This window comes from Lagopus leucura, unplaced genomic scaffold (assembly GCF_019238085.1).
Source record: "Lagopus leucura isolate 7727_CA_CO unplaced genomic scaffold, USGS_WTPT01 Super-Scaffold_73, whole genome shotgun sequence".
NCBI lineage: Eukaryota > Metazoa > Chordata > Aves > Galliformes > Phasianidae > Lagopus > Lagopus leucura.
This window is the reverse complement of record NW_024962252.1, coordinates 44785520-44806825: the sequence shown is the minus strand read 5'-3', so window position 1 is coordinate 44806825 and position 21306 is coordinate 44785520. Positions and strand designations below refer to the sequence as shown.

Below are 21306 nucleotides of genomic sequence, written 5' to 3'. Positions count from 1 at the left end.
CCCATTCATCTTTTACTGTTCATTGTAGTGTTATTTTCAGTTTGTTTATTTTGTCCACCCTCCAAGATAAGACGTGCAAGAGACATAATTTCTGTAATATCCACTGCTGTAAAAACACTGAAGACTACTTGTTTGCCAAAACCGAAACAGACACCTAAAAATGCGAAAGAAAAAAAAAATCATCCAGTTGAATAGGAAACCTGCTCACCATAGTGTTCCAGGTAAGCAAACAGAATATTTTTCACTTTCTCTGCTTTTTATCATTTTTGAATGAAATATTTCTGAGTGGCTGGAACCAATGTAATATTCATTAATTTGCACCAAATCAGAAGAAAAACGGAAACATGAGGAGTGGGTATGAGGAGTCTGTGCTTTTCCTCTTCCCACTCCCAGAAAAATAACTTCCATTCTAGCCAATGAAAAGTAAAACCATATGTATTCTGTAACTGTATTTCACAGTTCATATATATTTTCTATGGTTTTGATATCAGCACTGTGTTATGTAGATTAGACACCGTGGAGGGGACAGAATAAGAATGGCTGATACAGAGTACTTGTATGTGGAAATGTGGTGAGGAGCTGGGGCCTCTGAGAATTAGATATACAAGGAAGAGGAGGCTAGCAGTGCAAGCAAGGAGTCTGCTGAGAGATGTAGGTTGGCTGCAATCTCTGTGTGCTCTAGAAAAGCGGCCACACTGCAGTCTTACTTGAACTGTGGGTGGTGATGCTATTTGCCTTGTCTGGTGCCAAAACAATAAATAAGTGGTAATAAATAAAGCAGCTGCTTTACTAGCTGGCAATATGAATTCTTTTTCATACTATTCACTTAACCTGCTCCCATATGAGAAGAGTTCATCTTCATGCCTCTCTCCATCTGATCAAAATTCGTGCCGAGAGCTGTAGCCCACTGTATGAAACAGCAGAGACAATGTTTTGAGAGAAACCACTTATAGGTAAGCAGAGGTTAGACAACAGAATTTTTTTTTATGAGAATGGAAAAGGTAGTGAACTCACAGCATTCAGCATTAAACAAAACTTTTATTTTTTCCTCATTTCTCTAGCTCTCCTTCCATGTATTCTCTACAAGTATAGCAGCCTTCATCAGTTAAATCACTGAACCTTCATTTAATCCAAACAGTTATTCCTATCAGGGAATTTTGTCTTATTTACTTTGTGGTTATTGAGATGCAGGTAAAGAAAACAGTGATCAATATATAGGTAAAGAGAGAATTTTTTACCTTCATCTGTTGACCTGGGTAAAGAGGAAGTCAGGTGCAACAGAATTCTGAAAGCTTCTTGTGCTCAACTGCCTTAAAGTTGAGTTGCACATATTAGAAACTGTTATGGTGAGATATGGTCAGTTGTAACTTCCCTTCACTGTGAACTTCTGTGATCTTAAAGATAGCACTGAAGTCACTGAGGGGACAGCCTTTTTGCTGCTTTTCTCTGTCAGATTATTTCAATAATTGAGATTTTTTTTTTTTCCAAAGACTTTGCAATTTGGACATTAAAATATGATAATTGTAGGCTTGATGAATCAAATATTAGCAAAACACTGGCTTTTAAAATTTCTTTTGTTCTACTGCTGCTACTGGGGGGAGAAAATATTTTTTTCTTAATATTACTGTCTCAGTCCCAAAGAGTACAACAAATCATGCTCAAACCTGATCTGAAGTTGTGGGCTTTCAGATTTTAACCCACACATTTATCCCTTTCTCAGCTTGTTTGTAATAAAGATGATGAGAAAGGGTTTGCTTCACACTGAGTGTATCAGTAACGGTACTACTGTAAAATTGCCAAAAAAGCTTAAAGCACAGTATTTTTACATCAAGTATATTTTAGAAGTTATTTGGAAAAGATTTGCATCTTTCCTAGAAATCAGTTAAAGTGTACATGAATCTATCGAGTTGGCAGGTGGGACATACCCTCTGTACAGGACTGACAATTATAACCCCACTGATTAGTGACAGTAATTTTTCTTGCATATGGTTCGTTTACTTTACGTGAACCAAACCTTCCTCATCCTACTTCTGCCAGGCATCAAGAAAACAAGTCTGAGCTGAGACATTTAGGGAACTGTTGCATAGCCTACAACCTGAAATGAAGGGATCCTGAAGCATCCAAAATCATTTTAGCATATCCCCACAGTTTTTAAATCTGTGATGAGCAAAACAGGAGCCCTGCAACCCTTGATACAGAAAAATCCCAATGAGAAATGAAAGTTATTTTTCATGTCCTGCATCCAGCTTTAAGGGGCAGACTGGATTTGCTTATTTGTTTCATGTCAAATATTGCAGAGGAGTGCACAACCCTTCATTTTTCTTTATTTTAACAGTTGCTGAGAAAGCTAATAAAATCAGCACAGAATCTGTTGATAGCCAGAAGATAACATTTAGCTAAATAAGTCTTCTGTGTCGTGCTGAATTGGAGTGGCTCAGTCTCACAAATGTGACAATTCTACTTGTCAAGAAAGACTGCAGATTCTCCCCATTTACAGGGGTGATGGACAAAGTCTACTTCAGAGGCAAGCAGTTAAATTCAGCTGAACACATCCGCATCCTCTAGCGGGAGTGTGTGGGAGTCAGGCAGAGAAAGGCCAACCTGAGCACTGCTGATTCATTAACTTATCTGCTGCATAGTGTGCAACTCAGAAGAGCAGTAAAGAAAAATGGGTGATTTTGCTCTTATATGGCACATTACCTGGCACATTGCCTATCAGTATCAGTTATGCTGGTAGTGGATTCACAAATCCCATTGTTGAAACAGAAGAACTTCTTGAAGTGCGCTGCAATAACAGAGGCATTGCAGAATAAAGAAATGTTTGTTATCCTCCTGATGAGAGGATGCTGGGTAAACCAGATATATGTATTTTTTTTTGCAAGTGAAGGAAAAGTGTTTCAACAACAAATCATAGATTCTTCTTAATTAAAGCAGGATTAATATTTTGAAGTATGCTTTTATAGTAAAAAGCTCAGATGTTGAGCAAGAATATGTATGTAGCTAACCTTTATAAAGTACGTTTGCTCTCACAGATCGCTGCAAGTACAAGTACCTGTACAAGTCAGCTGAAGGCATTTCAGGCATTTCACTGATGAAATACAGCTCCTCTGAAGCACATCCAGGGACTTGCATAAGCCCTATAAAAACAGGAGATGTAATATTTACTGCTGCTAACAGGGATATTAAAATAAATGTGGTAACATATTACACTACAGAGTAAATATTAAAATCTTACATAAAAGTGCACAAAAAAAGCTGCAGAGCCTATTAATGAAGGGAACTTAAAATAAGCAAAATCTGCTTGAAATGGATGCCGAATTTTGTTCTGTGGAGTAGAAGTATTAAAATCTGAATTTGGGTTGGATACTGGGATTAATATTCTATCCTTGCAAAAAAAGGTTACTAAATTTCAGGCTCAAGATTGTCTTAAGTTTCTCTGAAAGATTAAATTTCTGATTCCTGGGTGTTCCAGGACATATGTTCCACATCCTTTCATAAAGATCTTGCAAATATAGATTAATTCTGATAGTTTTGTATTTGTATACATTGGAAATAAGTCAGACAAATTTTTGTCACTTAGAATATAGATGCTTTCTTTTTCCTTTAATGCAACCAGAGAAATATTTTCTTTCCTATTTAGAAAAATTTCTGCATACTCAGAGAAGGTACCTTTTTATATATTTTTACTTTTACTGAAAAATTCCCTGATACTAGAAAGATCAACTTCTCCAGGATCCAGTGATCTTTCTTTCAACCAAAAATATCCATGCCTGAAGCTCCGGTTAGAGAGAGGATAAGTGTCTGCTGACACATGTCACCACTGCTTCAGTATCAAATCCAGAAGTGAGCAGGTGCTACAGTGCAGAAATGTGCCCGCAGTCGGAAAATGAAAAATGGCCAAAACTGTGGCTGTCTAAATATGTGTTATAAAAAGAGATGAACTGCACATGAACTTTCAGAGTTGTTTACAAAAACAAGCAGAGCTTTAGGATATTACATGCCCTTCCCCTTAATCACCTCAGAATTTGATAGGCGAGTAGGAGACTTTAAAGGCGTCAGTACCAGGTGCCTAACTCCCATTGGCTTACATTTCTGTCTCTGATATAATGTTGAGGGTAGTGATATTCAAACTCAACTTTTGCCATTACACATGCAGTTGCCTATGGGGAAAATTACAGTGGCTCTATTTAAAGTAAACATCTAAAGTATCTGCCACTGATTTCCAGTGTACCCTTGGAGAAGTGACATGACATAACACTTTGTTGGCTCTATTTCTCTGCTAAGGTATATGTGATTGCAGAAGTGCATGATGGTTAGAGAAGACAGAATTTGTATTCCTGTCTGCCAGTTTCCAGACATATATCCACTGCTGAGATATATTTGCCTGAAATATTGGTGTGTAAAACGTACTTCGTAGGGATCTGATGTAATGTTTGTGTTGACTACAATGGCAGCTGTGCTGTTCTCTCTTATGTGGTTTGTGCTGACAGAACAAAATGGGTATGCTGTTCCTGAGCAAGTATGGCAAGACCAAAGATGCTCTGAAATAATCTTGAATGCAGACTTCTAACCAGATGACACTGCTGAATATGTAATCAGGTTATAGTCCATGCTGAAACTCACACTTCTTTGACTTCAGTCTTGCACAATGAAGACAAATTTAGCTGAGGAGTTGTTTAAAATGCCCTTGCACTTGTTCTGTTGAAGTGCTGACTTCTAGAACATGCAGAGCTTCTTACTGCATTTTCTGGTGTCGCTGCAGGGTGAGCTGTTTCTGTTGGATGACTTACTTTCCTCCAAAGAGGAAGCCATTGTTACTGCACTTAGTAGTATCGGGTTCAATTAACCCAGGTTTTAATAGCTTGTTTTGTGTTTGTTAGGGTTTTTTTTGTCTTTTTTTTCCTCCAAGTTTGCTTTCCTTTCCCTTGTTAGAAAGAGGCCCTTTGACTATGCACAGCGCTGTTCAGTTTTGCCTACCCAGGCTAGAGCTGTCTCTGAAATGTCCTTCCAGTGCTGTGGATAGGTCAAGAAATTTTCTTCCTCCGTGCATCATCCTGCAAAACAGTGTGAATGAAACAGAGCCTGTGGCCGTGCAGAGCTGTAGTTCTGCCTGGCCTCCATCAGGTAAGGAGGAGGAAAAGTCTTTCCTAGTGTCTTTGCAGTTACCAGAAGGTATGAGGAGCATAGAGGGATGTTCTTGTCAACTAAGGGAATGCTTACTACAAGCAACTGTTTTACAAAGCTGCATGTGTTTTTAATTACACCAACAGAAATGTAGGATTTTGCCTGAGTAAGAACTTGAGTCTGAGATTTAGTCCATTATTTCCTTTAGTTTCTCTTTGTTGTGCTTCAAAGTCTTCACACAGCATGATGAGAGACATTGAGTTAGCAATATTAAATACCCAGGAGTAATAGCCAATGCTGATGGGAAATCTAGGGGGAAAAAAAGGCTTTGTCTCACATCTCTGTTTGTGTGGTGCAGTCGTGCTTGGGAGGAGCAGCTGTGGCACCCAGACTCCAGCTGTGCCTCCAGGGTGCCCCTGGGCACTTGGCCCTGCTGCCAGCCATGCCAGCTGGCCTGCTGGGGGGCAGCCTCCAAGAGCGTCACACTTCTGCCTTATGAATGGGAAATTGTAATTCCCCAGTTAGAAGCTGAGTTTTTTCTTCAGGGACATTCAGCCATGCACGTTGGCATCTTAGTTCACTTTGAGATTGTCTTTCAAACTTTCTCTAGTAGCCCAAGTCCCATTATTTATGTCACATAGGGGAAGAATAAGCACCCAAGTAATATTAATACAGCTAGACCATATAAGGAGAAAAAATGTGTTTTCCCTGAAACATGCTTTGCTATTTCCTATAAAATGCACCCAGAACTACAGTCTTTATGCTGAGTATGGATCTCATGTATTGTTTTAAGGAGGAAAGTGCTGACTCAGTAAGAAGGTATGAAACCTCATACTGTGTCCTCCATCTCAAAGATCCTCTTGTCATCAGCTGCTCTGCCCACAAAAAAAGATGTCACTTCTGCCTAGTATATTTAAAGGCAGATATTAGATGAAAAAATTTGTCCGGAATTTTATACTGCCTCAGTGAAGTACTCTGTGGCTCTTCTCCAGGTACACACAAGGATGAACACTCCCTGAAGTGAGTTTTGTGGCTGTGGTGGGTCTTAAGGAATGCCCACAGGTACAAGTACCTGACAGGGCAGCAGGACATGTGCAGCTATGGCTGGGGTCCCCCTCCTTTGCTGTGCCACAGCATAGCAGTCTAATGATGCAGCGATGCCTCTCTGCTGCACAAGGTGTGGGGTCAGCAGACATATAAGAATTTCGGGCTTCTTCCGCCTGTTGATCAGCTTCAGGATCTCCTGTGAATGTTCACTGGCCTGGTCTTTTTTGTCACGTTTCATGCCAGCACTTGCTGTGGGCACTCCAGGACACATCCAGGCTGTGGTGCTTTTGGAGCTTCCTCGCTAGCCTTACACCAGGGGTGAAATTCCCTGTGCAAAGGAGATTCTCTATCCAATTTCAAGCACTCTGCTTTGCTGAGACACAAAGTATCATAACAGACCAGAGAATCTAATCCAGAATCTTTATAAAGTAGCAGGAATATTTGAGTGTATCCCAAAGAAACCGTTGTCACCATTTCCAGAATGCAGGAAAGTAGGATTACACAATGCCTAGTAATTCTGCCCTTTCTAAGTGCTAGTGTGTGAACGCAGAAAAAAGATTTTAGGGAGGTGTGGTTTGCTTTTAGCTCTTGCAGATAGCTATTAACCAACAAAATTGCTGCTTTAAACACACTCCCCTTACAAAGCAGTTTACGAGATCAAGTTGCAAAGCTCTGAATGATCATACCAAAAAGTATAACCCTGGAAGCTGGGGCTGGGAGGCAGAAAAGAATCTTCCTTCTCAACGTGGACTCTAATAAAAGCAACCTAGAATTGCCTATTGTCATAGCTGTAATGTTAACACTGGCTGCTTTGGCAAGCTTTGAAGACTGGACTGCACTATAAAGCCTAAAAATGTCCTGGACTTGGAGTTGTTTACACAAAATATGAGCAGATATAAAGTTACAGAGCTGGGGGTTGGAAGATATGGCTTTAAAGCCATCCTCCATGCACTGACGTCACGTGGAAGCCAGCTGCTGGGATGATGCTGAGCGGAACTGTTTTTCAGTTAGCAAAAGTTGTGGAGTTATTCACAGACAGTTGTAAATGCTGCCCAACTGAAAGGTTGCATATTGCTTAGCTTTCTTATTTCTTTTAAAGATCAAGATTTGCAGAACTGGATCTCAGCTAGCTATGCATTTCCTTGCTTTCACTGCTGTTTAGAAATGGACTGAAAACCTTCTCAAGGATTTTTTATTCCATGAAAGGTATGGTTATTGCTTATTTGAAATCTTTGAGCAATTAAAATTTAAAAACCCTGCAATTTACTAATTGCTATTTAAATATCTCTTCTATGTTGCAATTCATATGTTATCTGGTGTTTTATGAATCTTGTGCATATTCTTTATTCTTAGAGAAAGACTTGGCATTAGTTCAGTTGTTTTTTTTTTTTTTAGCACAGACACAGATATATCAACAGAATAGGGACAACAGGTATCATTTTGAGACCTTTTTTTTCCTTCTTTTTCCTCTTTCTGTTTTCTTTTTCTTCTCTTCATCCCTTTTTCTCTTTCACTCCTTCTCTTTCATTCTCATTCAAATGCAGTTTCTTTCTAATGATAAAATGCTCAGTATTGTGACGGCTTTCTTTTACAGTTGAACAAATAAATTCCTCTATGGTTGTCTTAGTCATTGAAAAGATAGGAATTTGCTGGAAATATAGTTTAATTGCCAATTGCCTTTTTTTGTTTGTCTTTTGTAAACTCAGTGGAAGATTTTTTTGTCTAAATGGTTGTGCAAAACCAGTCTAATTAATCTCTGTTGAAAACTAATGTCTCCCCAGATGATGTCACTGCAGATTATTTTGAGAAGTTGGTAGCAGTTGATTTCAAACTGCTGTGCATAGTTAGATAGAAAGGATGCAGGTAAGACATAGGGGAATACTAACAGTAATGTCAAATAGCAGCTTAAGTCATTTTTTTTCTTGAGAGCAGGTAGAGCTAAAGGGAAAGTTAAGAGAAAAATGCATCTGATGTAGACAAAATTGATTATTTGCTTGAAGTTGATTGCTGTAATGAGCTTCTGACCTTGTCTAGGACATGCAGAATATGCCAATACTGCAAGAGCACAGATCCACATGGCTGATTAAAATGTGGCATTTGACATCTTTTTGTGTTGCATAAGCCATATGCAATACCCATGGGGACATCATGGTGCACCAGACAGACAGGATACACTGTCTGAACTACAAATAAGAACTACTAAAATAAATAAGCAAGCAAATAAAAAATATATCAACAAATAAACGATAAAGGCCAAAGAAAAAAAGCAAACAGAACCACAGAAACAAGAGATAAACTGTCTGAGGAAATTACCCATTGTACAATAGCAGCAGTTTTCTTTTGAGAGTTTATATACAGAGAATATCAGAGAACAAGAAGCAGCAATAGTTCTTTGTGAACCTTAGTGCTACAAGAAACTACCTGTAACTTCTATAACTAACCTCTTCACAACATCCAAGGCCTGATTGCATTTTGATTATCTCCAATTGTTTTTATAATTACAACATCGCATGAAACAGTTTGGAAATTGTTAAGCAGTAGTAGCTCCCAGCACAAAGAAACCACCAGGGACCTCTTTGATATTATATGCGTGCTTGAAAGAAGTAAATATCTGTTCTTATATGCATACAAATTAAATATGATGTATAGTCTTTAGTGCTTGCCAAGTAATATGCTGTTGATTGAATTGCAGCCATTATTACCAATGGAGCACTGGTAAAATCGCCATTCCTTAATGTTAAAGACAGATTGTGCCAGCCTCTCTAATTTGTGATTTTGCAGTGCTGACGTATTTGTTGTTGTTATTGTTTCTTTCTGACACGTGTTTGAAGATTTCAGAGAAGCAGAGTAAGTAGAGAAGTTACTTGTTTATAAAAATTACAACCTTTGAACTAAGAAGGTGGGAAAGTATTGAAACAGCTGTAAAATTATTTTGCAATAGATGCTTAGATTGCAACAGATCTCAAGTGCAGTGGAATTCTTTTGTAAGTTGTTTTTGGTTAATGCTGAAGTCTGGCCCAAAGTTTTGGCTTGGAAAGGTGCATCTCTGTAGCCTGGCCATCTTCCCTAGGAACCTGTGAGTGAACAAGTGTTTAACTTCTTTTATAATGAGAATGCTGTGTTGTCTTTGAGCAGCTCTTAATTTAGAGAGTTTAAGGTGTTTGAAAAGCTGCCTCATGCATTTTTATGCAGGGAGAAGAAGGGCAAATGATCATTTCAGAGCTCCCAGACAGGTATGAATAAGATATTAAAAGAGTAAGCTCCAAAAACAAGTTACGTGGTGACAGGACTATGCTGCTATGAAACAGGTTAACAGAGGTGTTTGGTGACTGCTTCCTCACTCCCAAGGTGCTTGGGGTCAATGGTATTACAGTCAGCGGGCTAGGACTGGCCCCAAGATGCCTGCCAGGTGAGATGCTGCAGCAAGACTTCCTGTGGCACCAAGACCTGAGTACCCTCTGCTCTCAGCTGAGCTTTACTCACTTGCTCATGAAAAAAGCTGACTCTAGGATTGGCATCAACTTACCAGTCAGCTGAAATAATGCAGACACTGGTAAGTGCTGATTACATAGTAGCCACAGTCGAATCAACAAGTCTCACCCAATAAAATATGGGATGAGGAAGAGCTTTGTGTGAAGCTCAAGTGTGAATATGTACTACATCAAAGAAGATGTGGGTGGCAAAATGGGCAGTTCCTGTGAGCTGACAGTCACTGTCTATCAGTCAGGGAAGTGAACAAATTCCAAGAAGGCAAACCAGAACTGACCCCTTGTTCACTCTCTGGTAGTTCATTTGCCTGCCTGTACACTTGGCTTCTGGAAGGAGACCAAAGCAGTGCAGAGGCATTTTGTAACTAGAACTAGATTCCAGCCCAACCTAAGTGACACAGCAGCATGCTTGGAGACACAAAGTTAATGACTTGAGCATCAATGGGTATGTACCAGCTGTTATACTGCAGAAGTCACTGTAACTGAATGAGTGTAGATTTGGCTTTTCTGGCATGGTGAATGTCCTGGCAGTACTGGAACTTCTATTGTGAGCCTAACAAAGCAGGAAGAGTATTAGGCCCATAAAATCTGTAATTGTTTTGTTCCAAAGTCAAATGAGCAGATCCAAAGTACTTAAAACATTTAGTAGTTATATTAATAATTTTTCATCAACACTTAGTAAGAAACTAATGACTTCTGAAAAGGATCAAGAAACTGAAGCACAAATGAGTTAAATGTTCTGAGTGAGGTTTTGAAATAAGTTTGATTTAGTGCTATCAGATAACTGTTTCCATTTTTCCCTATGCTGGTCCTATCTTTTTCCTTATGCTGTGTGTTTGTGAATCCAAAGTACATAAGTACATAAAAATACATACAAAGTACATAAACTCTTAATAGAGGCCTGTAGTCAGAATGATGCTTTCTACTGCATGTATGTGCTTGTTACCTGTTTCTAGCTTTTCTCTCCCTTTTTTTTTCAATGTATTCTAAAGCATCCATACAGCCATGAGAAATTTCTTCCCGTGTATCAAGTTTACGGTCTTCAATTGCCAAAAGATTTTTGGTCTCTCTCTTGCTAAATGCCTGTGTGAAAAGAGTGCATCAGCAAACATGATACTTTTACACTTGTGGTTGTCTTTTGAACAAACGTAAATATAGCTTTCACCCTCAAGGGCAGACCTTAGAGGATCCCAAGGTCCTGATCTGCCACTCAGTATCACGCAGAGTCAGATTTCAAGGAAAGCAGGCTTGCAGCGAGGTATAACAGCAAAGATGTGAAGAGGCCATGGTACGCAGCCTGATGTGGAAGACACTGGTGAATCCTGTGATGCTGGTTGTGCATCCACCCTCTCATTTTCAGATTGGATCTGTTTCCTTCTGGAGTTTTGTCCTACAACACTTAGGTCTTCCGTATTCCTGTCACACTGCAGATAAATGTTGTGCAGTCTTGCGCTGCTGTCTTCTGCATGCACATTTAAATTAATAATTTTAGGGTTTGTTTGCTTGTTTGTTTTTTCCTGGAAGCTAGAATGAAAGACAAGACTAATTCTGATAATCTTTCAGGAAACATTCAGGGAAAAAAAAGAAAGACAGAGCTGTCTTGTTGCTGTTACACAGACTGTAACCATGGACGTGCATAAACAACTTGAGAACACCGAGAGGAACTGGAATAAAGAGAAGATGGAACTGCTGGAAAAATTTGACAATGAGAGGAAAGAATGGGAATGTCAATGGAAAGTTATGCAGAAGAAAATTGAAGAGGTACTTTAAAACAAAGCTTTGAACACTAACATAATATAAATATATTAATTATATATATCTAAATAATATATAATATATATATTATATTATATATATTATATTATATAATAATATATAATATTATTATTATATAATAATATAATATATATAATATATATAATAATATATATATATATAAATAATAATATTAATATATAACAATAACTTAAGTATTTTCAGTGACTAGAGATCAGTTTAATTTATTTTTCTCTGAGTTATATCCTATTTCCTGTCGGTCACTGGGATTTTGTAGGATGCAGAGCCTGGGATTAATCAGTATTTGCAATTGCTCATTTAATATTCAGAAATATGAAGCAGGAGGTTAAACATAACTCTGTGTCAAGTTTGCTGTATTGTTGGCTGTATATACTTGTGCCAGTTCTTCTGGCACTGAGCCACGGTGCTCATTTTATACATGCTTTTTGCAAGTACAGACATGCTAAATAGATCTGAATATATGAGGCATAGGAAAAAGTGTATTTAGTGACAAAAAAAAGTATCAATTCTCTGGCAAAAAAAAAAAGGCATTACTTGGCACAAGTCTGGTAGGATAAACAGTAATGTTAAAAAGAATGTGATATATCGATCTCTGTATGATGCTGAATTGTTCTGTCGAGAACCTGTTCCATTTATGGACAACATTTAATAGAGAAAATGGCTACGGTAAATAGCATGAAAGCCCTCGCACCACTTGTGTTTACACGTATTAACAAACATTCACTTTCTGCCATTTCTATGGCGTCTCCTTCCAGAAATAATTTAGATAATTATTTGTTACTTCTTTATCCCCAAATTGTCACTTGAGTAGAACCCTCTGGCATCCTGAAACACATAAATTGAATCTGCTTTGGCAGTACATAGAGACAAGCTTTTTCATCACCGAGTTTTCCACATTCTTCATGCTAATATACACATGGAGTAGCTTTGCTTGCTCTCTGCCAACACCTCCCTGTGGCTGAGCAACACAGGAATGTGTGGCAGAGACTGCTCACATGGAAGTAGGAGATGAAAAAAGAACTGCAGCCATAGTGTCCAACGCATGCAGTATTACTTCATGTCAGCTCTCCTGTCTTTTCCCTGAAGTTTTTACAAACTTTGGTGTGCCAATCCCCACTACATTCTGTCTTTTGTGTTAGGATGCTTCTGTGCTGTCAGGAAAGAGATGAAGAATGAAATGGATTTGAGGGGAAATACAGAACCAGACAGTACTAGAGGTGGTGCCCCAAGGTTATTGACATCCTAAGGTCCTTTTTAATCTATGACTGTGGCAGCCCTTGATTTCAGTTTCCTGGCAGTTCTTCACAAAAAGCCACAAGTCTGGAGAAAAGGGGAGATCCCTTTTTAAATGCTGTCATCTGCAGAGGGTTTTCCTAAACAAGGCTTGTGCTACTTTATCAGGTTGTGATTTTGTTTGGTAATTTTCTTCAGCCCACCAAATATGAACTTCATTGAAGGATCTCTCCAGAAGGGCCTATGATGGTTTAAGAGATGATATTGCTGAATTAGCACCCTGTTAGTATCTGTGCTGAATCCATATGAGGCTCTCTTTTATTGGATATTACAAAGTTTGGCCCTCAGATCTCTTGAATAGTTGGGCTTTGAGAGTGAATTTTGAAAGCCTCAGAAGAGGTCAAGTGTCAAGTCTCTGAATATGAGAGTACTTCTTATCAACAGCACTATTCATGAAATGACTCCGTGTTCTTCACATTGTCATTCTTTTTCATTGTCCTTCTAAAAGGACAGTGCACAACAGGAGAGCAGGCAGGTGGTTATTTGGAGGTGCCTACTCTGTTCTTTCTTCATAAGAGAAAGTTAAGAATGAGTGTTTATAAGGAGCCGTGGGATTCTTGGCACTAGAAATAATAATGTAAGCATAAGAGGTTTTTATGATGCTGCTATTTTTTCAACTTTGTAGTTTGTCACAGTACTCTGGTTTGTATATACTGGATGACAGGAATTAGCACCTTTTCATTTACTAGTAGAGCCACTGGTTCTCAGCAGGTAGAAAGAAAATAGGACAGTGACAGCACATTGCCAAATAGTACCATTCTGGAGTACTGATTTATCACTGAAGTCATAGGGAAGAATTCCATTTGTCTGAGAACCAGAAGAGTCTGCTTTAGTGCAGATGGCACTGTATGTGCTGAAAATTCACTTCCCCTTCTTAAACTAATATAGTTTACCAGGCTGTGACGTAGAGCCCTCTCTCACATCTGTTCTCATTCCCCATGCAGCCTGTCAGAGCTGTGTTCTGTGGTTCTGTGATTCACAATATAATGCACTAATATTACTTGGAAGGCAATCATACAACCTCTGGCTGGACATTGTCCTCATGAGATCTCTTGGAATCCCATCCTATGTGTGCCAGCCATTTATTAAAACCATGGCAAAGGGATTTGAATAGCAACCTCCCATTCCACATCCTGTGACAATAACATCCTGTGGACTATCATGCTGTGTGACTCAACACTTTTCTACTAACAAGTGTATCAAATTTTTCTACTTAGTGCTACCAAGTGAAACATTATTCGAAATAGAAAATTAATATGTGGTGGATGGTTTTTTTTCAAAAGTTGATCAAAGTACTGTGATTTAATAGAAGGTTCTGTTGTCTTTTTTTTAGCTTTACCAGGAGGTAAAACTTAGAAGAGAGAACAATATGAATGTCCACGACAACAAGGCTATTCAGAGCAAGATGCTGCAGCTGTCCATGCATTCTCCTACTTCAGAAAAGAGTGACACAGTGGAACTGAACTATCAACACAATGTGGTAAATGATGGGATGGAAAGAGGGAGTTTGCTGAGTAAAAGAGGACCTGAATGCAAAGAAATCAGAGCCAAGAGAAAAAACGATACCTTGTTAATGAACAGTCTGGCCTTTGAGAACCATGAGGAACTTGAAGACAGCCTCAGCATCAAAAATTCCAAGAAAAATGCCAAGAGCTATATTGGTGATCTCAATGTGGTAAGTAAAGTATTAGCATGTTTCACTTAAAAGGATGAAGAAAATACCCTAGCTGTAGTCTGCTAGGATTAACCTGATTTTATTCTCCCAGCGAGGTGCTGTCTCTACTTCCTCCTCAGTTTACTGATGATGTGCGTCTTCTCACTGTTTAAATGTGTTTATAGCATGCACTTTACCTCAGTTCATAACCTTTTTTATATCTTTCCCTACACTGCTTTCCTGTGCTGTGACTATTAAATGAAAATCCCAACAATTTTCAAAGTAGTTCTGGAGATGCTATTTAAAAGGCTTATGTTAAAAAAATATTCTTATATTTACAAAGGCTCTTAAAGAACTTGCCAGAGTTAGTGAAGAATTATGCAGCTATCAAGAGGAAATTCGGAAGAAGTCTAACCACAGAAGGTAAAGGCATATTTGGACTCTATATCTTAGAGGAAGAAAACAGATACAAGTCCATGTTTCTGTTTACTTTGAAGGGAGGGTTGCTCTTGAATTTATCAGCAGCCGATCAGTTTCTGTCCTCTCAGTCTTTTAGTAGACAGCATAAATCATTCAAATGAAATGTTCTGAAATATGATACAGGACACACTTTACTAGTAAAATGAAGTTTATAGAACCTACAAAATGAGGTAAGTATTCGTATGAGATTAAATTGTATCTGTTTATAATGTCCATATAGAGGCTTGGGAAAGGGAGCAGATATTTTTGTCTGCCCTGATTGCTGTGTGGTTCTATAGAATATTTTATATTAGGCTGGGAAGTTTCTTACGTTAATCCCAGATTTAGCCTTAAATATTGGAAATGTGTCAAGGAATGCCTGACAAGGAATCCCCGCTATAGGATAGTTAAGAAAATAAGCAAATAGTTTTAGTGGCAAGGGAAGGGAACACAAAATTCTCTGTGTTGAGCTTTCTTCAAATTCATCATGTTTGTTCTGAATAAACTGTATCAGCTGTAGCAAAACAGCTGCCAAAGCCTTTTAAGCAGCCAGTGATAAAATACCTGCTCATAGAATGAGTCCATGCTGAAGTCCCCTTAGGGAATATTCTTTGTGCTCACCCCTGAAATATCTATCTTTTTATGTCCAGAATGAAATCAGTTCCTTTCCTGGGGGAGTTTGAAGAAACCCAAAACACGGTTATTCTGCCTGAGATGAACCATCTGTCCAACAATGAATCACAGTCTTCAGTTGCATTTGTAACAGAGGAGCATAATAATAGGAAGAATCTGATGAGCTCCACCAAGGTTTTGAAGGATATGTCTTACAGTAGTCTTACTGGCAACAGAGGAGAGGTTTTCAGACCTTGGCAACAGAAAGAAGCTCCACCAGTTCCTCCACGAAGCACTTCTCGGCACTTAACAAACTCACTTTCTACGGTTGTACAGCTTTCTGAAGCACCAATGAGAGATCCAGGCATCAAAAGCAATTGCAAGGTTCAGGACAGTAGGAGTGGAAGGAAATTGACAAATCCTTCATCTATCAAACAAAATGAAACTGCAATGGCCTATGCAAATGAGGAGCAGGCTGGGAAAGGTCCTGTGGTGGTAACTGCTGCAATACCTGTAACCAAAAATGAGTGCATTGTGACAAGTTTCTGCCACAATACATGGGCATACGATGTTGGTAAAGACAGTAAAAATGAGCCTTCCCCACTGTCAGCCCAGAAGAGTTGTTCAGATGGAAATATGGCTCATAGTAACAGAATGCACCAGAAACAAAATTCCAAGTCTCATTGCAGTCCTTATTACAGCAACGACTTTTATGCCCCTGCTGCCCTGCACAATGATCTTTTGGGAGACTCCAGTTGTACTTTGGGAAAGACTCAGAGAAATGAAACTTTAGCAGCAAAGATTGATGAGTTTAACCGGACTGTATTTCACACAGATAAACGTAACAATACTTCACAAGAAAACCAGGTGATTCGAACAGCATTAGATCACAAACCCTGCAGCCCACAGAGTGACTCTGCTATTAGCAGGACAGAAACGGTAGATACATCTTGTGTTTCAAATCCCAAATTCTCTGCAGCAAAAGAACAAGAAACTAGCAACCCCAGCAAAGTTGTCAGAACAGTAGGACAACAAAAGCAAGTAAATGAACCTTCAAATACTAGTGGTTACAGGCACATGCTTCATGAGCATGACTGGAGACCGAGTAATTTATCCGGTCGCCCGCGTTCAGCTGACTCAAGATCAAACTATGGTGTTGTTGAAAAGCTTTTGAAAAACTATGAAAAATCTGCAGTGATTTCTCCATGTAATGCAAAATACTGCAAAGATAAGTGGGCATGGCCAAACTCTGAATCCACTGATGGAGGTTGTGAGACACTGAATCAGTGTTTAGAAATGCTTCCAAGTGAGCAAGGAAAACAGGAATTTCTGAGGAATTCAGCCAGGCATATTGGGCAGCAACTGAAGCAAGGAAAGGAGAGACAGAAGTTACCAGAGGTAAGGTTCAGAAGAATGGCAAGAACAAAATCCGTTTTATACTTAGCTTCATGTTTTAAAGTGAGGCAGACTATCATGATACTGTAAAAAATTACATAAAAACTGGTAAGTCAGGCCAGGATCTAGGTGAATCAGAAGGATTTCCTTTAAAAATAACAGTCTTGAGAGGGCAGAAGTATGTAAGTAGGCATGACTAGTGAAGTTATGTGCCAGATTGTAGCCTTTGCTGCTGCTACGTAAAACTAGATGTTAACAGCAGTTTGGGGTTTGAACTACTGAAAATCAGATATTAGTGCCCTCCCTTCTTCCTTTAGCTGGTACTTGTTTCATAAACCTTCTCAAATGACTTAAGACCACTCTGCCATGTCAAAATTCTAGATGGCTGAGGCAGCATCCTTCAGAGTCGTGGGTGCTGCTTGGTTCAGGATTTCCTTGGAACTGACCATGAAAATGGGAGCTGTATTATTCTTAGAGCTTTCAGGAATGAAGTGACATCCACTTACATCTCCACGCTTGTCCTATGAATTCAAGTATATGCTCACAAGAGTAGAAGAGTATGGCATAGCTAATTAATTTATATTTGGCTGAATTGTATTTGCAAAAGTGCTGCCTTTGCCAACATTCTTTCTTAATGAAAATAGAAACAGATGTTTGTTTTTTTTTAAATAAACTATAAGTTACAGATTTTGTAAGAGGCCTCAGAGAAGGAAAAATCTGTTTTCCTGGAGAGCTCCTTGGCCTAAACACAAATGAATGTGTTCCTCACTGTCTCAGAAACAAGAAGGCAAATATGTTTAGAGCTGAGAAACTTAGACGGATTCAGACTGTCATCTGGTATGCCTTACACTGTCACAAATTCACAGACTTCAGTGGAGGTATGTGGATTTAAACAGCTGAGAATGTGAGCATGTAGATTTTAATCTGCGTATTTTTATGTCAGCCTTGCAGTGATGCAACATCTTGCTTAGCAGAAGCATCTTTGTTACAGCACAGGAAAATACATAAAGCCTTTGATTTCTTTCTCATCCAGTGAAAGTTTGATAGGAAAATGGAATTTCATCAATGAATATGTAAGGAAGAAATGATGATGAATGATTGAATTTGCATTGATGCAAACCCAGAATAACTTTACTAATCCAGTTGGATTATTTTCTCTGTAGACTCACACTTTATGATGTCATTTATGTTGCATAAAGTAAGAGTGAGTAGAATACTGCTTGGTTAGGGGGTTCCATTCAGCAGCTTTTCAAAGATGTGAAAAACTACACCCAGCATGAAGCATGGAGTTTTATCTTTATTATTTCAGATTTATATTTCTGTAGCTAAAATCAAGGTCTGTTGTTTGTCCTGTACATATAAGGCTTGGCATGCAGGCACAGCACTGCATTAATAAATAATCATTCTGAATTATTTACCAACTGTAAACAGCTTTGTGCTGTACTAATAGAAAGAGTTCTTAGCAAAATGCATCTGCTGAAATGGAAGCTATCAAAAATTACCTAAAAAGTATGTAGATCGTACTCTTAAGATGCTGAGAGTTCATTCACAAGACTTCCAACAATGAAGAGAAATGAAAAATGGGTGTTCAGTTTTAACTTGCATTAACATTTTGTCTCTTTCCTTGTGTCTGACACTTGTCTCTGCATTCCTATACATAGAAATGCCTGTTCTTTTGCATTCTGCGCATTACTTTGTTCCTTTTAATAGCTTCAGACCACCTGCTCTGTGGTCACCCTGAATGTCTTCCTACATTCCCAGTGCACTCCCTGAAGGACTTTCCTGCTGTAACTCATTAAATCAAGGATGGTTGCTTTTGTGTTCTAGATATCTGTGCCAGCTAAATGTTCAAATGGGAAGGGTTTCTCACGGCCAGCCCGACCTGCAAATAGACGTCTACCTTCCAGATGGGCATCCAGATCACCATCAGCACCTCCAGCTGTGAGAAGGACAGCGTACAACTGGTCTGTCTCCTTTCGGTCGGAGACCTCAGTAGTTTGAACCCAGAAATGGGTTGGATGGTGTTGTGAAAGCTCTGCACCTCATTATAACTGTGTTCGGTATGTGTTGTAGCAACCAGATCTACACTGTCCTATCTTGTTCAAGAATGACTCCATCACATGCTGGACAAAATGTTTTGAATCTTAGGTCATCATCATGGTCTTCAGTGTTTTTATTGAGAGGAAACAATGATACCCCCGGTTTCTCCTGTTTTGTTTTTTTTGTTGTTGTTGTTTTGTTTTGAATACTAGCTCACAGAGAATTTATTTTGAGTGGCATCTTTCTTACTTCGCCAATCAATTTTGAGTTGAAACAGTGTATAGTGCTGTATATTCTGACTCTTCTGCAAACAGCAGAACATAAAGCTGTATGCATGATCATGTGTTTGTAAGTGCATGTGTTGGACTAAGAAGTATACAGGTCTGTACTTAGAAGAGACAAACTGTGCTAGTGTTGCCATTGAAATTACAACCTATATGCCAACATATATATATATACTTTGTGTTTATTATAAAAGTTTGAAATATACAGTCCTGATGACATTTATATTTTGTATATCTTTTACATAGGTTCACAGGTGTAGTATTTAATGTACAAAAACTAAATATGCATTTTTGTGACTCTAATTGCAGCGATAATGCCTTGCACAATATGTATCTGAAGCAGACTGGCTCGACTGATTTATCAGTCATGCTTCATGGCATCCTTGTTCAGTTTCCTAACCCTTATAGGACGAGGTCAAAATACCCAAACATATTTTTTCTGAATTAAAATATTATATGATTTGTAATACACAGCCTTTTTCAACACCAGAGACATTCCTGAAATGTTCTGATCTCTTTAAAATGTTTAAGCGTGCCATTATATATATAGCATATTGTAAACAGTTCAGCAGTTCCAACTAGTGTAACATACAGTTTATGAAGGGAAGAAAAGGGTTGTATGTGCTCAATTCTGCAAAACTTATTTTTTCTTCTAGCATTATACTTTGAGGTTTGGCAAAGTCAGAAAACAATGGACTTGTTTACTTTTCACTCAAGGCAGGAGAACAAGGACTGTTGTTCCCAGTGCTGCAGACACACTCCTTTTTTATTCTCCTCCTAGACTGGAGTGCCTGAGCCGCTTGCTAGCAGCATGCTGCTCCCTAACTGACTTCTGACAGTCAGTAATGAAGTTTACTTGCATTCTAGCAACATCCACATCTAGTATGGAAGTACTGCATCGAGATCTCATCACAGTAGTGCCAGAAATTCTCAACAAATGGCATCGGAAGTGTTACTGCCTTCACTTGAGTCAGTATTATGGGCCATCACAATGATGCGTACAGAGCTTGGCTTGTTCTTTCCCACAGTGTGAAAGAAGTGCAGATGCTGCCCAGACTCTTGCTGAAAAGATGGTGTCCATCCTGGAATTTTTTGCACCCTTTTCTAGGTTGTTGCTGAATGCGCAGGGTAGTGACGATGATAAATGGTACCTCTAAACAGCATGTCTAGGTGAAAAGGAGTAAAGAGGCCCTTCTTCAACATCAGCTTAATCTTGTCCTGCAAATTTCCTTCTTCTTCTGGAGAAATATAGTGTGTTCAAAGGAGTTTCAAAAATCATCCCAAGCTCCATTAATACGTGCATCTTCATATGTGAATGTAAAAAGGATTTCAGAGAGAGCGTAGGCTTTTGTCCTAGTGAATTGTATGTTTGGCAATATATGGAAAATTAGCTGTGCTTAATCTGATAGTGATATGTTGTCTAATCCCAGTCATGCTGAGATCCCTCACCTTTTTTCTTCTTTTCAGGGCCTTATTCTTCTTTTCTGTATGCAACTGCCTTTTTGCAGAGTAAAAAGCAGACAGCTATGTGTTCTGAACAATGTACTCTCTATTGTAGGATCAGTAACTTTTCAGGCATGCCAGAGTTGGATTGAGTAGGCGTTAGAGCCATAAATCCAAAATTGCATGCAGAATCATGGCTGCCTACATGGCAAAAACATGCTCAGACTAATTTGGCTCATCTAAACTTTCTGGCACTTTATGTGTGAGTATATATATGAAGGCTTCAAGCAGATCAACAATGAACCAAAAACAGCTCAGATTTTATTGCAAGGTTATTACTAGAAAAGACAGAAGGACAGAAGACCTTGAAGAAAATTCGTACATTTTGGACAGAGATAAAAATCTGTGTTTGAATGAAAAATGAAGAGTAATATAATTTTTTCTCTTTGCCCTAATTTAGAGATTGCACTCTGTTGAAGTCCTTAGAACTAGAAAGATTAAGATGACTTACAGTGAATTTGGAACATTAAGATTCTCGTAACTATGAAAACTAGCATACCAAAATACCTTGCAAATTGACCTTTCAAATGCCAAAGTAGTCAGGAGACTTTAAATGTCTGTAGCTGAGGAGAGGGTAATATGAGAGAATGGTAAAATTATGGTTCTTTAT

The 21306-nt window shown here is 38.6% G+C and overlaps 1 protein-coding gene across 3 annotated transcripts; it reads left to right on the top strand.

Annotated features, from left to right (window-relative positions):
* Window positions 1-7138: 7138 nt before the first annotated feature.
* On the top strand, window positions 7139-19398 carry KIAA0408 (KIAA0408 ortholog). Of its 3 annotated transcripts, none has more exons than XR_006182620.1 (7): window positions 7139-7377; window positions 11223-11420; window positions 14083-14424; window positions 14747-14826; window positions 15513-16872; window positions 17647-17747; window positions 18697-18781. XR_006182620.1 is itself a non-coding variant. In XM_042893022.1 (6 exons), the coding sequence occupies exons 2-6, from the start codon at window positions 11286-11288 to the stop codon at window positions 18868-18870; spliced, it is 2091 nt and encodes a 696-aa protein (XP_042748956.1). In that variant the 5' UTR covers window positions 7139-7377; window positions 11223-11285; the 3' UTR covers window positions 18871-19398. The 3 variants fall into 3 exon arrangements, 1 of the variants encoding a protein (XP_042748956.1); XR_006182624.1 differs by having other exon boundaries at window positions 17550-17747; XM_042893022.1 differs by lacking the exon at window positions 17647-17747 and having other exon boundaries at window positions 18697-19398.
* Window positions 19399-21306: the final 1908 nt, after the last annotated feature.

Coding starts and splice junctions, on each gene's coding strand:
- KIAA0408 (XM_042893022.1), top strand. CDS start 11,286: ATGGACGTGCATAAACAACTTGAGAACACCGAGAGGAACTGGAATAAA. Junction 11,421..14,082: donor TGCAGAAGAAAATTGAAGAG/GTACTTTAAAAC, acceptor TCTTTTTTTTAG/CTTTACCAGGAGGTAAAACT. Junction 14,425..14,746: donor ATATTGGTGATCTCAATGTG/GTAAGTAAAGTA, acceptor ATATTTACAAAG/GCTCTTAAAGAACTTGCCAG.